We start from the raw sequence: 14,233 nt of genomic DNA on the forward strand, positions 1-14,233 counted from the left end.
ATTTGTCCAATGGGTGGTCTTTAAAAGCAAGCATCCATAGAGCTTTCTCCGAGAAAAAGAAAGATCTAGTTTATTAACTTGGATGCTAGGGTATCAAGGGTACTGCATACATGAACTGGGGAATTGCGAATGTTATGGGGAGGTTCAAGAAAGGTAGTAGCGAGGTATTATGATATGTGAACAATAGTCTCCAGTCCAGATACACCCTTTGGGTATATTGGTAAATGAGGGTTAGTGTAGTATTTGGCTGTAGCCGCGGATTGGAGACATGCTCATTAGCTTTGAGTGCTAGTTTTGTAGCCTTCAAAGCCGGCCATGGTGAACAAGACGAATGTGATAACAAGCATAGCAGTGCTAATGACATCAATGGTGGCGGTGCTGGAAATCCCAGAAAAAAAAATTGATAAGCCATTTGCGAAGTATGATTATCTTCCAAGAGACATTACTTACAGAAAAGGAAGTACGGTATTATCTGGGTCGCGGCCCCACTTCCAGCTGGCCAATGTCATGGATTTTGCAAGCTTAAGGGCAAGCCATGCCTAGGAAGATAAATGCATATTAGTGGACCCACTTTGGACTTCCGGTAAATACCAATCATCCAGCCACTTACGCATGCCATGGAAACTATAAAGTAGGCCGAAAGGAACCAGGCGTTGACAGGAAACTCGCCAAGATCAAAACCCCATATGACGAATATCAAAATAATGGCTACAGGAATGTTCATGAGTAATAAGGTCTGTTCGACTTTCTTGTAGCTTTCTTGTCTGTTGCCATGTAGGGCAGTGCTGATGCGTGAGGCGTAAATAGAGCCGATATTGCCAGTCAAGCCATTCAATACAGGAATCAACAGGGCCAAGCCTTTGTATGAATCCACAAAATTTTCAAACACCACGCCTGACAAGCTGCATCGGCGACATTTAGTATAATGCCATAAAACATTCTTCCGATACGCAAGTTCTACTAACCTAGAAATCACCATGGCGCACATGATTGGAGTCCACCCAGTGAATAAGAGTTGTTTGACCGATCGATTGGTCCATACTAAAGCCGCCGCGCCAGGCAACAATACTACCATGACAATGACCAGGACGGTACTTAAAATGGATTCTAAATAAAGGTACGATACGATTTTTGAGCCAAGACAGTCCTCAAAACAAAATAGTAACACCGCAATTCGACACTTACCCATATTTTCCTTAAGCAAACGAGCAAAGGTAGCCAATATGACGAGGGTGACGATGTCTCCTAAAGAGGATGCCATAGGGCAAGCAATGTTGTCTGTTGGCCGAAATAGAATAGAGTTAATTCATCGTGCTTTTAACACCTCGGCATAAGTTGCGGCTTGAAACTGACCTGGATCTACATTAAACCGACGGCTGAGAATGATTAGGATGCACATGAATATGCCTAGGATTAAACTGGACAACGAGGCAGCCAACATAGAGCTAGAAATTACGAGCATGCTTTCGTAGTAGGTGCTGGCATCATTACTTGGTCGAATTAATATTCCAAGAATGAAAGAGAATAGTCCGGCAATGCAACCTGCTATTAATGATTGTACTTGGAGGAGAGCGAGATTGCCGATCACCAAACGACGACGGCTCGCAGGATTGTCTAAATCGCCAAGATTGGCCTGCGGTGATAATATCAGTATCAGTGCAATTGATGGGGAAATTCCGATGATCATCTATCTGTAAATACTTACTGAAGTTGAGAGACGTGCAGCTAGATTCATTTCAAGATTGCCTTTAAGGTTAAGTAACACGGGTACCAAAATGAAAAGTTCGGGGATGTGAATGAAGACGTCCCAGTGCTACCATAAAATGAAATGAGCTTAAGTAATTGGAGCAGCGATCACTAGTGGGCGTGTAACCACAATTACTTACAAGGTAAATGTCCAGGAGCTCACCAGCCGCTATAAGGCCAGCAATAGAAACCAGAACGGACGGCAGAGCCTTAGTTAAAAAAAAAAAAACAGGATTACTTATCATGCATTGTCAACATTTTCCAAAACAGTCAGTTGGGGTCTCTCACCTGCCACGCCAAGTGCTTAGGATTATTATCACTGGCACGAAGTTCGTCATGGCTTTTGGAGTGAGGCGATGAATCGAGTAAAGCTAAATGTACAGAAGATTCTGAGCTTGTCGAGTCTCGCGGCTTGTATTCTGTGTTCATTTCTTTGTCATGGAGGTCGTCATCTTGGGAGGAGCGTTCAGAGGAAAAGCCTTCGTCGACCAGTTCGATGTAGTCTTTATCGTGTGATGGTGGCATGTTTTGTAAGGCACTTGAGTAGATTTATGGATTGAGAAAGGGAGTGGTTCCTCAGAAGGAGTGAAGGAATAGGAGGAGACTGTGAGATGAAAGAAAAGAGCTTTTTATTTGACAATAAGCTCGGGGGAAAAGGGAAAGGATGAGACGGCCTTGTACCATCTCAGGCCTGCTTTTCCACTCATGGCGCGCGCGAGGCTCAAATTTTTTTTTATGCCCCGACAGTAATATTTGCCTCAATGTCACCAAACCAATTTGGTCAAATATCACTCATTCCATGCATTGTATCATCACCATGATGTCGTTCTTGAAGAGGTATTTTAGTTTCTTATAGTTATTTGAGATAGAGTAGTGAAAGGTGTTTCTAAATATTACAATGATTGAAATGAACAGAAAAAAAGAGAGGGGGGTTTCAATCAGATGGTGGAGCAAAAGTAATGAAAATACCGCTGAAAAGACGATTTCTTAATTTGTTGCATCACATTCATCCTCTCGCTGCTTTTTGAGCTCTTGATAGCTAGGACTTTCTTTGAATGCAACAGCCGCCTTAAGACCCGCGGCAATAACCATGTACATTGTTTCACTGGCCACTTGATGCAAATTGTAGTCTTCGTCTGCTTTTAGTATCAGCTTGACCCCTGATACCGCCAAGTCACGAGTCCGCTCTACGAGATGGTATTTAACGTCCATCCAAAGTAAAAGCTGGACAAATGATCCAAAGAGAAAGTATAAGATATCTATAGTGACATAAGGTGGGGAAGTTAACTTTCACATGTACTACTGGAAAATGGTGTAGCAATGGGGTGATACAAACCTGGAAGAGGTGACCGCTTAACCATGATGGCTAGTGCAACGGCCAAGTCAATCATGTATTGAGCAAACCTTCGAAACCGATCGATTTGCGTATCTTGTTCTGTCGGTATTCTATAACGTTTATCATGGCCGAAAGCTTGAGCGGCCAATATGTATTTTTCTTTGGTTTCGGCGTCTAGTATGCCAACCCTTTCTTCTACACTATTTTTTTTTTTTTAGAAAAAACAAACATCATTAGAAAACAATTAGTCAACCATCAACGTACGTACAGATTTGAGCAATTTACTACATAGTTCAAAAAATTTGATTGTTACTTTACCTGATCAGTTTGGCTTCCAAAGCCATTTTGGTCCTCATGTCGTCCTTTGCTAATGAAAATTCACAATCGTTATATTAATACCCGAGAATAGCCTTTGCTACATTTAGTTGACCAGCGGAATGACAATATTTACCAGGCAGAGCCATGACAATTTTGTCAAGCCCAGTAAGATAGATGTCAAGAGCAACAGTGTCGTTGCCTTCATCGTACTCGTCAGCAGCAATCGCTACCAGCTTGATACCTTGAATAATACTTTTGCGATCCAAAGATCTACCAGACTTGTTTATGGCGTTGGCCAAGTGAGAGTTCTGTTTGACGGCCTCGGCAAGATTCTCGATATCATGCTGTTGCTGGTCCATAGGTGGTACGTATGGAGGTGGTGGAGGGTTTTGGACTGCGACCATTGTTGTCATGGGGTGTTTGTCGCCTGTCATTATCTCTGAGCTGGTGTGTTTCGGGCTTGGCTGTTTTGGGGCCTGCCGTTTGCCAGAAGTTGTTAATATTTTGAATCTGTCGATGAACGGGAGAGATGATATCCTTTCTGATGATGCTAGTAAGGATGCCATGAATAAAATGGAGGTATAAGTGAAAGAAAAAGAAAAGGAACGAGTTTGATTTAAGATAGAAGATATCGGGTTGAAAATTAGTAAAAAATAAAAATGAGCGCACGGGTGCATGGCTAACGTGTAAAAATAAAGGGTTGGGGGGATAAGCAAAGCCAATGCTAACAGTTATTTCGTTGTCTTTAGTTTTCACGTGTCGTTCGGGGTTCGGGCACCATCTTCCGTAGCGTAGCATGAACAACGCAAGGCAGTTTGCATCGCTGATTGTCGTCAGCTCATATCTTACCCGATGTTGGTCACAGATTCGGTGGCCTCCATGCCCTCAGATTGACATTGTAACGAATCGTGTTCGAAACGCAAGCCATTTTGCTTGACATAGACTCTTTCATTTACACCGGTTGCTGCAGAGGCAAATATCGTCCTTGATAGGGTAAACCGGGGTGTATCTTTGGAACTCGTGCGCGAGACATTTTAATAATAATTTTAGTATAAGCGTAACAAGATCGTCGATAAGACAAATAATATACGAGCTAATCGATTTGAATATCGCCATACACAGTCATCCCAAGACGCATTCATTCGCTATATCTCGTTCGCTTGGCGCTTCAAAGTTGAAAACCATGTATTATTTACACTTTACAGACATCATGGAAGCACGTAACATTTTCTATGTGAACAATGATTCCTGAGGATACATATAAAAAATCCTGATAAGAAGGTCTTCAACTGCATGGACATAAAATTCGGCAATAAAAACGAAAAATGAGTATTGATAATAAAGAAAAAAAGGAGAAGAAGATCTCTACCAAGGTTTACTTAGATGTCAAGCGCCATTTAGTACTGGCACTGATCAGGTCACAACTGGTTTATAGTACATGGTTGTAACGTACTGATAAATAAAGGGGGAACAGGCCCGATGAGTAATCTCGACACCGTATTCAGTCATATTAAAACATGAACGCTCACCTTTTTTCGGTATCTGCTGGTAGCAGCCAGAGCCATGACACCATCTTTTATAGAACACGCATATAGATGGTTCAAAGTGACATGGTTCGGCACAGGTAGAACTGAGTTGTCTTCATCACTGATTGTTTGGCTGTTGAGCATGACCTTTTCCAAATGAGGTGGTAAAGAAGGTGGTTGTGTCAATTGCTGCTGTTGCGCTGTCATCGAAGCAGCTTCAGGGCTTTGCTGAGCGATCGTTTGAAGGTATTGTGGAATCTCTGATGAGTATGTTCCTGGTGGTGACGAGGAAAGCGGAAATGCTGCGATTGGGAAAAAATCAGTTCTCCGTGTATGACTCGATCATAGTGTCAACATGACCAATACTTACCATTTGATGAATCTTCTAAGCTTGAGCGACGCTCACCAAATTCATCTAATTCATCATCCAAACCATCATCTACTTCGATATAGTTGACCAAATTTCCATCCGGATCCGTGGCTGCCTCCAAATCGTTTGAACACTTCCATTCATCGTCCACAATAAACTTTAGTCGATGTGTTCCTGGTGGCAATTCTAAAACTGCCGAAAAGTCTTGCGAGCTGCAGCACTTTTACGTTAATAAGAGTTACCAACATAACGAAATGGAGGAGTTTATAGCTATTTACCTTTTGACCAAATGAATCTTCTGCTTCCATCCATTGAACGTTCCAGTTACGTATACATTATTGCCACCTTGTGTCCATGTGATGATGGTTGGTACGGTGTTGGCTAGATCAAAGTGACAGGTTAGAAATCAATTGCTTTAGCACTCAACGCTGAAGTCGGTACTATCAAAAGATTGCGTTAAAATAACCCACCTCTATCGGAGACTTCAAGGGCAAGATTACTAGCTCTTCTTCGGATTCGACTATCGTCTTCATCAGCTCCAGATTCGTATTCTCGTCCAACACTATGACCTCTTGCTCTGTAGTACGGTCCTTTGACAGAATCACTGCGATGATGAGAGCCAGCTATAGGTTGCCGTGAATCACCTGTTGTTGGTCTGGGATAGGATTTGCTTCCTTTCTGGTCAATATCTATACTCTCAAGTCTATCAGAGAGTTTATCTGTAGTAGTTGGCGTGTTTGGGCCGCCGGTATTCCGCCGCGAATTAAAGTCTGAACGAAATCGGTCTTCATCAGGTAAAGAGAGAGGTGATCCCACAAAAGGGGAGCTGTGGTCACTATCGATTCCCTGTTTGAGCCTTCGGGCTTGGTTATGTAGATATGGGTCGCTGTAGTTGATGTCTCGACTATGGCTGGTTGAGCCATTTGGTTCCGTTACATTGACACTTGGAGGGGAATCATATGGGTTGGAGCGGACTCCTGGAAACGAAGCATTCTGGTCGTTGTCGGCATAAAAAGATGTCTGTGGATGCTCTGTTGAGGTTGAGTTACCCATGGCAGAGGAATGATCAGTCGCAAGGCAAAGATACCAGGGTTTTCAGCCACTTCCAGTCTTGTCTCTACCGTAGTCCATATTGAAACTCCGGACCTCGCTTTGCATGAGATAGAGAGCAGCCTTTGCAAGGAATCACTCTCGCTAACTTCAATCGATATTATGTAAGTGTATTAGATTGTCTGTTTCTTCGTATAAAAAAATAATCAACATGTTGAAAGAAATTATATTTCCAAATAGTCCTGTTGATATGTTTGTATTTATCCACGTCGTCTTCCATAAGAAAAAAAGTAAAATAATGAAACCGTGGAAAGCTCACTAGCTATATGAACACTTGGTATGTGCGATATGTTGTCAAAATGCATCATAAATGGAGTAATCTGATGAGGAGGGTTTTGAAACAGGTACTATAGGCAACATCATTAATGTAATTGCATCGAATTTCGAGTCATATTAGCGACGGTCCAGATCTTCATCGTTATTCGCTTCGTCATCATCCTGAATACTAAAGACACTGGCTTTTTTGCTAGATTGCGGCGATGTGACCGATGGTGACTCTGCAGAATCATTATGTACATGTTCTACAGTGGGAGCTTCCTGTAACTCGCCGAATTCTTCAAATTCCTGCTCTTGTTCATCTCGTGCCATAGCTTCCTGTCGTCGGCGATATGCCTCCTCTTCTATATCCGAGGAGTCGTCATCAACGTCCAGAAGTCCTTGCTGTGCTTCCAGGTCATCATCAGGAAACGATGCTGCCCCTCCGCGAGACCGGCTGCGGCTCAGTCTGGTTGGTTGTAATGCAAAGTTGAGTCCGTTAGGTAGCAGTCGATTTGCTCGCTGGAGGCAGAAGCACATTCCGATAGCAACCAAAAGTACACATGTATACTGGAGACCAAGTATGTCAAGTTAGTATGCTTTTTCTATATTAGATAGCTACTGGTCTATGTTTCCTTACCAATACTATGGTGGTTGGAATGTCGAAGTTGCTTGGCGGAGTTCCAGAGCCTGGACTTGGAGGGTCTTGGCCTAATGATCATATACATTATAGTTAATCGATATGTCCGTGATGAAAGCAATGACAAGGGTGACACTTCAGAAAAGCGGACGCAAAATGGCTTACGTTTCTCCATTGTCAAGATTATGAATTCTTACTTGCTGGCTGACGGCGGTCCTTACACCAGAACTTCCACCTTTGTCACGTGTTTTGATTGACAAGTTGAGGTGCACTTGTTCGAATTAATTGCTACCCACAAACAAAGAGAGGAAAACATATTGAGTTTCCCATTAATCCCACTTATGTATCTAAGTTTCAAAATTAAGGTTGGATTCTCTATTTTGAATGGCCAACATGGCCAAAATACATATGAAAAGGAATGATGGGTGTTCCCCGAAGAAGAAACGCAAACGTCGGCGAAAGATACATTCCATTATCAGCGGACTTACGCTCACTATCATTGACCATGAGCATGTATCCAAGGAGGCTAATAATCAATCAATTGAAACAAGAGAAAGATTGAAAGCGAATATGGGTTATTGTCAATTGCTCGAAAGAAAGCCGAAATAGAACAATTGCTGGTGTACATCAAACATGACGGATGGATCGAACATAAAAAAGCCGCATGGCTATCATTTCACTTTGATAGCAAATGCACGTAAAAAGTTCTCGTACAGAGAAAGGTGAAACCACTCGATCGTATGAAACTTTTGGAGACTTAAATATGTTAAACTAACTAGTCAGTGTTGGCTTTATGGAGTACGACTGTCTGTATTAAAAGAAGTTATCTTGTTTATGTGTATCCAGTACTTTTTGCTCTTGCGCCTCAAAAATTTGCTCACTGTGGCAGAGTCTGCAATTTTTTAATCTGTGATGAATAGCCGAATCTACTCTATTTATACATTTATTGATAATCAGATGTTTTGTTGGCCACATAGGTAAAATAGTACTTGGCAGTGACTTGACAATATCGCATGAGCTGGACACGCGGAAGCCAACTCGAAAGGAGGTACAAGAAATATACTTGTTATTCACACGAATGCCCATACAAGGTTATTACAGCGCTCAAGTTGATCGCCGATACCGGGCTCTTAACTTCGGCGTATGCTGTCGTTTTAATCGACATAAATTTGATCGTGCCGACGTGGCAAAGCGAAACATGGCTACGTAAAACTTTTGTAACAAATAGATGATGAGAAGTAATCTGACACTTTTCATAAGTTTTGTACTGGATGTAGGAAATGAGTCATACTGTCTTTGATACATGGCTTTTGTGATATCTGTAAGGATGTTGTTGATATGAAAATTGGTAAATGCGGCGCGCAGATTTCAAATAGTCTTCTTAGTCAGACAATGTTTGCCCTGGCTAGTGGTCGAGTGCAGGTATATAGTATATTGACAAACGATATGAAGATTAGATTCTAAAGTATATGACAAATCTACCAAGCTAGCTTGGAGTCGCCGTCTACAGGGCAAGCCTTATCCTTCAATTTACACGAATCAATTGTAGCCCATCCGTTGGCAGAGTTGCCTTCCTTGTCCAAAAGGAACTCCCAATAATGAATAGCGCACATCAAAATTGGACCAACTTCTCGACCATATTCATCCACGCTGATTTGACCATGCATGTGTAGATCTGCGCCAGCATGTGGACAATATCTGTCTGTTTCGTATCGAGTACCATTGGGAAGAGTAACAATGAGTCTGTCCTTATCATGTTCAGCGATTTCAATGGATGCTTCAGCCTCTTCTTCTTCAACAATGAGAATAGGTTGCGCTGCTTGCGGTTCCTTTGTGTCAATGGCGGTTTCCTCTTTTGAGCTATTTTCAGCCAGCTCTTCTTCCTCCTTTGCTCTTGTTTCCGGCGTGCTGGCTTCCTTCTGCTTTGCTGGCTCGACATCCGTCACTAGTGAATCTTTAACATAGCCGTTGCCATTTGCAACTAGTTTCTCTGCATTACTGTCTTCCTTGTCACTGATGTCCAATTTAGCAATGCTGTCAGATAGTTGAACCTCTGGCACAGCAGATCTGTTCTTGATGGTGGGTACAAACATCAGTGTCGGAAAGAAGCCCACTTCACCGGTCCCATTGATTTGAGTTTGTAGCTGGCACCGAGGGGAAAATTTTAGGCTCCAAAAAAGAGAAGGAAAAAAAAAAATGTTTGACGTTGGTATCCGACCGACCCGAAAGCATTCAATGCATGTCAAACAAAGGTTTGCAAAATTCTTTCTTCTTCCTATTTTACCAACTTTTCTAATACTTCCTTATTACCTTTCCTTTTTCCTTCATTGTGTTTAAAGTAAATGGAAGATCAGTCAAGTCAATTACAGGAAAAGGTCGAACCGTCATCGAGTCTGAACCTTTTAAACAGATTGCGTGGCAAAAGCAGCTTTTCTGATGTTGACCTTACAGAGGACGACACTTACGCCGTAGAGCCATCAGAAGAAGATTGGAAGGAACTACGCGAAGTGGCTGACATATTACCAGTATCGGCATACCTTGTTATTCTAATTGAATTTTGTGAACGGTTTACTTTCTATGGTTTGAGCGGCCCATTCCAAAATTACGTCCAAGCACCCGATCCCGGACATTGTAAGCTGTTTGTCGGCAGGAATATTGATAGTCCGTGAGAAATTTTCATTGACAAATTGTAAATCTTCTAGATCCCGCTGACCAGCCAGGTGCACTTGGCAAAGGCCAACAAACAGCGACTGCTTTGAATACATTTTTCCAATTCTGGGGCTATATCTCCCCTATCATCGGTGCCATCATTGCTGATCAATATCTCGGAAAATATAAGACTATTGTCGTCTTCGCTTGTATCTACTTCGTTGGTCTCCTCATCTTGACCTTAACTTCTATTCCACCCTCCATCCAAAGTGGCGCTGCCTTCCCTGGTTTCATTGTGTCAATTATTATCATTGGTTTTGGCACTGGTGGTATCAAGTCGAATGTTTCCCCCTTGGTTGGTGAACAGTATCAAAGTCGCACTCCTTACATCAAGGTGCTGAAAACTGGTGAACGGGTCATTGTGACGCCTCAAGCTACCTATCAACGTATTTTCAACATGTTCTACTGGGGTATTAATATTGGATCTTTGTCCGCTATCGCCACCACTGAGCTGGAAAAGAATGTTGGTTTCTGGGCCGCTTACCTTCTACCTACCCTCATGTTTATGTAAGTACACCATATCACTTCCAGCAACAAGTGTGACATTCATTGACTGACAAGGTTTCTGATGTACAGTCCTGGTATTTTGATTGTCGTTGCTGGCCGCAAGTTGTACGTTCAAGCTCCACCTAGAGGATCCATTTTCGTTGAGGCTGGTAAACTATTACTGTACAGCACAAAAGTCAAAGGCGGTATGAAGGCATGCAAACCTTCGGAACTACGAACTACGCACCCTGAATTGATTGATAAGGTGACTTGGGACGATATTTTCGTTGATGAAATGATCCGCACTTTAAAGGCTTGTAAGGTGTTTTGCTGGTTCCCCATTTACTGGCTATGCTATAATCAAATGACAAGTAATCTTGTCTCCATGGCTGCCACAATGCAAACTGGCAACGTCCCTAACGATATCCTGCAAAACATTGATCCCATTGTCTTAATTTTCCTCATTCCTATCATGGATCGATTAGTCTATCCTGGTCTGCGTCGCCTTGGTATCAGCCCTCGCCCTATTGCACGTATCACCATCGGATTCTTTTTCGCTGCTGTCGCTATGGGCTACACTGCAGGTATTCAATCCATGGTATACAATAGTCCACCCTATTACAACTTTCCTTCGGAAGGAGATGGTCCCAACTACATTTCGGCTGCGTATCAAATTCCCTCTTATGTGTTTATCGCTATATCTGAAGTCTTCGCCAGTATCACCGGTTATGAATATGCTTACAAGAAAGCTCCAGAGTCCATGAAGTCCTTGGTCATGGCTCTGTACCTTCTCGCCAATTGTTTCAGCTCTATCCTCAACTTTGCTCTAGTCTCTGTCACAGTCGATCCAAAGATCGTGTGGTTGTTTACTGGTATCTCTGCTGCCATGGGCATTGCTACCCCACTTTTCTATTTCTGCCATCACAAGCGAGATCTCGTCGATGTGGAGGAGGACGCTATCGCTCGTCAAGGAACTGTCAAGAAGGCTTATGATTATGCTGAACCTGTGAATGAAACTGAGTTGGAAGCAAAGTACGAAGCAGAAATGCAGCACGCTGCTTAGATTCAAAACAGGGAAATGCAAACCACCTATTTTCCTCATCTCCAGATAGCTTTCTCGCTTTGCAATTTGTATATCAAGGGCCATTTTTATTATCTTTTGTCCCATCCGTTTTTCCATCGTAAAAATGTCATTGATTGACAGGTTAGATTCTTACGTGTATTTTCCCTGTATTTGAAGCTTATATCAAAGTTAAATGCTTTAAAAATAAAAAAAAATAAAAACTTTGACGCAATAGATTTTTCATTAGAAAGTATACCACAGCTATGCCTACAGGTGATCGTCCTTTGCGTAGAGCGCAAAAATTAGCAAATAGATAACCTGCAGTTTGTCTACATACTCGAATATCTTCAGCAGCTCGCCGCCAACCTACGCTGTCAGTGAGCCAAGATGATGCCATTAATCATCAGTGTATTATATCATTCGTATGGGTTGGGTTTTCGCGCTAAAGAAAAATATAAAATTTACAGTTCATCACACGTGTTATTCCCTACCCAGCTTGAGAACATGAGTAACTCTCCCCAAACACAATTGTGATAGTATACATGGAACCATCAATTATGCATGTATTCATAAAATATAAACTGAACAAGTATAGGATCTTGTGCGAGGAGATTGTCTAGCATCGCCTCTTATTCTTTGAATTGGGGTTAACAAATCCTATAATATGTTTTGTAGGGATATGAAGTGCAAAAAAAAAAGTGTGGGCAATTGGAAAGGAAAGGAACTACATGTAAACCCTGTAATTTAAGCCTTAGCACTAGCCTTGACAACACCTTCCTCAATGCGGCGACCATACTCAGGATCAGCTCTCTTGAAGTTGGCAATTTGACGATCACGGATGTGCTTCTTGGCGTTCTTGATGTGGCCAACAATGTTGTTGACAAGGTTGGTCTTGTCTTGAGCAGACATCAAACGGTAAAGGTTACCAGCTTGAACAAAGTCAACATCAGTGAGCTCATAAGAGTGACGGCCAGTGGCTCCGTGAACTTCCTCAGCAGTGAAGGTGGTAGCCTTGACATTGTTCTGGAATGGACCGTTTCCGGAGTTGGGCTCATAGTTGGCAGCAGCACCTCCGTTACCATTGACAGCCATGAGACCATCACGCTGGTGGTTAGCAACACGAGATTGAGGCTGGTTGATGGGAATTTGAGTGTAGTTAGGTCCCAAACGGTGACGGTGGGTATCGGGGTAAGAGAAGAGACGACCTTGCAACATACGATCAGCAGTGATATCGATACCGGGAACGATGTGAGAAGGAGAGAAAGCAGCTTGCTCAACTTCAGCAAAGTAGTTCTCGGGGTTGCGGTTCAAAGTGAGCTTTCCGATTTGCTGAAGAGGGTAGTCCTTGTGGGGCCAAACCTTGGTAACATCGAAGGGGTTGAAACGATACTTCTTGGCATCTTGGGGATCCATAACTTGGACGTAGACAGTCCAGCTGGGATGTTCACCACGAGCAATGGCGTCGAACAAATCACGGGTGGCATAATCGGGATCAGCGGTCAACTTGGCGGCTTCCTCAGCGGTGAAGTTCTTAACGCCTTGATCAGTCTTGAAGTGCCACTTGACATACTTGAAGTTGCCATCATGGTCAACCAACTTCAAAGTGTGGGAAGAGTAACCATTCATGCGACGATAACCATCGGGAGTACCACGGTCGGAGAAGAGGATGGTAACTTGGTGAATGGACTCGGGGACGAGAGAGAGGAAGTCCCAGAAAGCATCGGGGTCGCCACAGTTGGTTTGGGGATTGCGCTTTTGTGTGTGAATGAAATCTGGAAAAAATTGTGAAGGAAGCGGAATTTAAATATTAGCTTGAACAAAACGGCAACAATTCGCATCTGTAAGCATAATCATAGCCAGATGGCTGGCTGCTTTACTCACCTGGGAACTTGGAAGGGTCGCGAATGAAGAAAACTGGAGTGTTGTTGCCAACCATATCCCAGTTACCTATACATTTGAGCTTGTTAATAAGTCATTCCACTTTCTCACTGGATTACACCGAGGGTCTCTCTTACCTTCTTCAGTGTAGAACTTGACTGCGAAACCACGGGGATCGCGAGCAGTGTCAGCACTACCCTTCTCACCGCCAACAGTGGAGAAACGAAGGAAGACGGGAGTCTTCTTGCCCACTTGGTTCAAGAACTTGGCCTTGGTAATCTTGCTGAAGTCGTGTGTGACCTCTATAAGGTAGAAACGTATATCGAATTAGTAAGGCTTGTTACTTAGTTGCCCGCCACTGTGTGGGGTAACAATTTATAGCGTAGCGTTCAATAACGTACCAAAGACACCATGAGCACCAGCACCCTTGGCGTGGACAACACGTTCAGGGATACGTTCTCTGTCGAAGTGAGCTATGCTTACAGTTAGCTTACAGTTACATCTGAAGTTTAGGCGTTTGATTATGAACTAATACTTACCGAGCTTATCAATAAGGTGGAAATCTTGAATCAAGCTGTAAAACGTAAGGGACAATCATATGTCAGTCATAAAATCAGGTAAAGAAGGGTATCGCACAAGGCTACATACACAGGTCCCCATTGTCCAGCAGTTTGGGAAGTCTGGTTGTTTTCAACAGGGTTTCCGTTGGAGGTTGTGAGGTAGTTGTTTCCTGACATTATGAAAGAGAGTGGGGTAAAGAGAGACGCAAGAAGGCAAGGCGAGGGAAAGTTGAAAA

The 14,233-nt window shown here is 42.8% G+C and overlaps 7 protein-coding genes across 7 annotated transcripts; 2 read left to right on the forward strand and 5 right to left on the reverse strand.

The window, feature by feature from the left end:
- Positions 1–10: 10 nt before the first annotated feature.
- On the reverse strand, positions 11–2,396 carry K450DRAFT_220025 (uncharacterized protein). The gene is made up of 8 exons (XM_051585476.1): positions 1,887–2,396; positions 1,706–1,813; positions 1,354–1,633; positions 1,186–1,278; positions 966–1,107; positions 611–902; positions 451–539; positions 11–378 (listed from the first exon to the last, which is right to left on the reverse strand). Exons 1-8 carry the CDS (start codon positions 1,989–1,991, stop codon positions 276–278), a joined length of 1,212 nt encoding a protein of 403 aa, XP_051448802.1. The 5' UTR covers positions 1,992–2,396; the 3' UTR covers positions 11–275.
- Positions 2,397–2,565: 169 nt separating this feature from the next.
- Positions 2,566–4,175, reverse strand: K450DRAFT_220031 (uncharacterized protein). The gene is made up of 4 exons (XM_051585477.1): positions 3,534–4,175; positions 3,401–3,449; positions 3,083–3,282; positions 2,566–3,005 (listed from the first exon to the last, which is right to left on the reverse strand). Exons 1-4 carry the CDS (start codon positions 4,075–4,077, stop codon positions 2,734–2,736), a joined length of 1,065 nt encoding a protein of 354 aa, XP_051448803.1. The 5' UTR covers positions 4,078–4,175; the 3' UTR covers positions 2,566–2,733.
- Positions 4,176–4,778: 603 nt separating this feature from the next.
- K450DRAFT_220035 (uncharacterized protein) lies at positions 4,779–6,574 on the reverse strand. The gene is made up of 4 exons (XM_051585478.1): positions 5,767–6,574; positions 5,575–5,677; positions 5,297–5,508; positions 4,779–5,228 (listed from the first exon to the last, which is right to left on the reverse strand). The coding sequence occupies exons 1-4, from the start codon at positions 6,347–6,349 to the stop codon at positions 4,906–4,908; spliced, it is 1,221 nt and encodes a 406-aa protein (XP_051448804.1). The 5' UTR covers positions 6,350–6,574; the 3' UTR covers positions 4,779–4,905.
- K450DRAFT_220038 (uncharacterized protein) lies at positions 6,575–7,503 on the reverse strand. Its single transcript, XM_051585479.1, has 3 exons — positions 7,467–7,503; positions 7,302–7,372; positions 6,575–7,231 (listed from the first exon to the last, which is right to left on the reverse strand). The coding sequence occupies exons 1-3, from the start codon at positions 7,474–7,476 to the stop codon at positions 6,800–6,802; spliced, it is 513 nt and encodes a 170-aa protein (XP_051448805.1). The 5' UTR covers positions 7,477–7,503; the 3' UTR covers positions 6,575–6,799.
- A 591-nt stretch (positions 7,504–8,094) lies between these two features.
- Positions 8,095–8,656, forward strand: K450DRAFT_220040 (uncharacterized protein; the record flags this gene model as incomplete). The annotated part of the gene is made up of 2 exons (XM_051585480.1): positions 8,095–8,099; positions 8,320–8,656. The coding sequence occupies 2 exons, from the start codon at positions 8,095–8,097 to the stop codon at positions 8,531–8,533; spliced, it is 219 nt and encodes a 72-aa protein (XP_051448806.1). The 3' UTR covers positions 8,534–8,656.
- Positions 8,657–9,578: 922 nt separating this feature from the next.
- K450DRAFT_220044 (uncharacterized protein) lies at positions 9,579–11,809 on the forward strand. Its single transcript, XM_051585481.1, has 3 exons — positions 9,579–9,932; positions 10,004–10,517; positions 10,587–11,809. The coding sequence occupies exons 1-3, from the start codon at positions 9,644–9,646 to the stop codon at positions 11,557–11,559; spliced, it is 1,776 nt and encodes a 591-aa protein (XP_051448807.1). The 5' UTR covers positions 9,579–9,643; the 3' UTR covers positions 11,560–11,809.
- A 287-nt stretch (positions 11,810–12,096) lies between these two features.
- On the reverse strand, positions 12,097–14,191 carry K450DRAFT_220047 (uncharacterized protein). Its single transcript, XM_051585482.1, has 6 exons — positions 14,086–14,191; positions 13,977–14,011; positions 13,839–13,910; positions 13,575–13,739; positions 13,441–13,506; positions 12,097–13,331 (listed from the first exon to the last, which is right to left on the reverse strand). Exons 1-6 carry the CDS (start codon positions 14,172–14,174, stop codon positions 12,304–12,306), a joined length of 1,455 nt encoding a protein of 484 aa, XP_051448808.1. The 5' UTR covers positions 14,175–14,191; the 3' UTR covers positions 12,097–12,303.
- Between the last annotated feature and the right edge of the window lie 42 nt (positions 14,192–14,233).

Source organism: Umbelopsis ramanniana, assembly GCF_025399195.1.
Source record: "Umbelopsis ramanniana AG unplaced genomic scaffold K450scaffold_3, whole genome shotgun sequence".
NCBI classification, from domain to species: Eukaryota; Fungi; Mucoromycota; class Umbelopsidomycetes; order Umbelopsidales; family Umbelopsidaceae; genus Umbelopsis; species Umbelopsis ramanniana.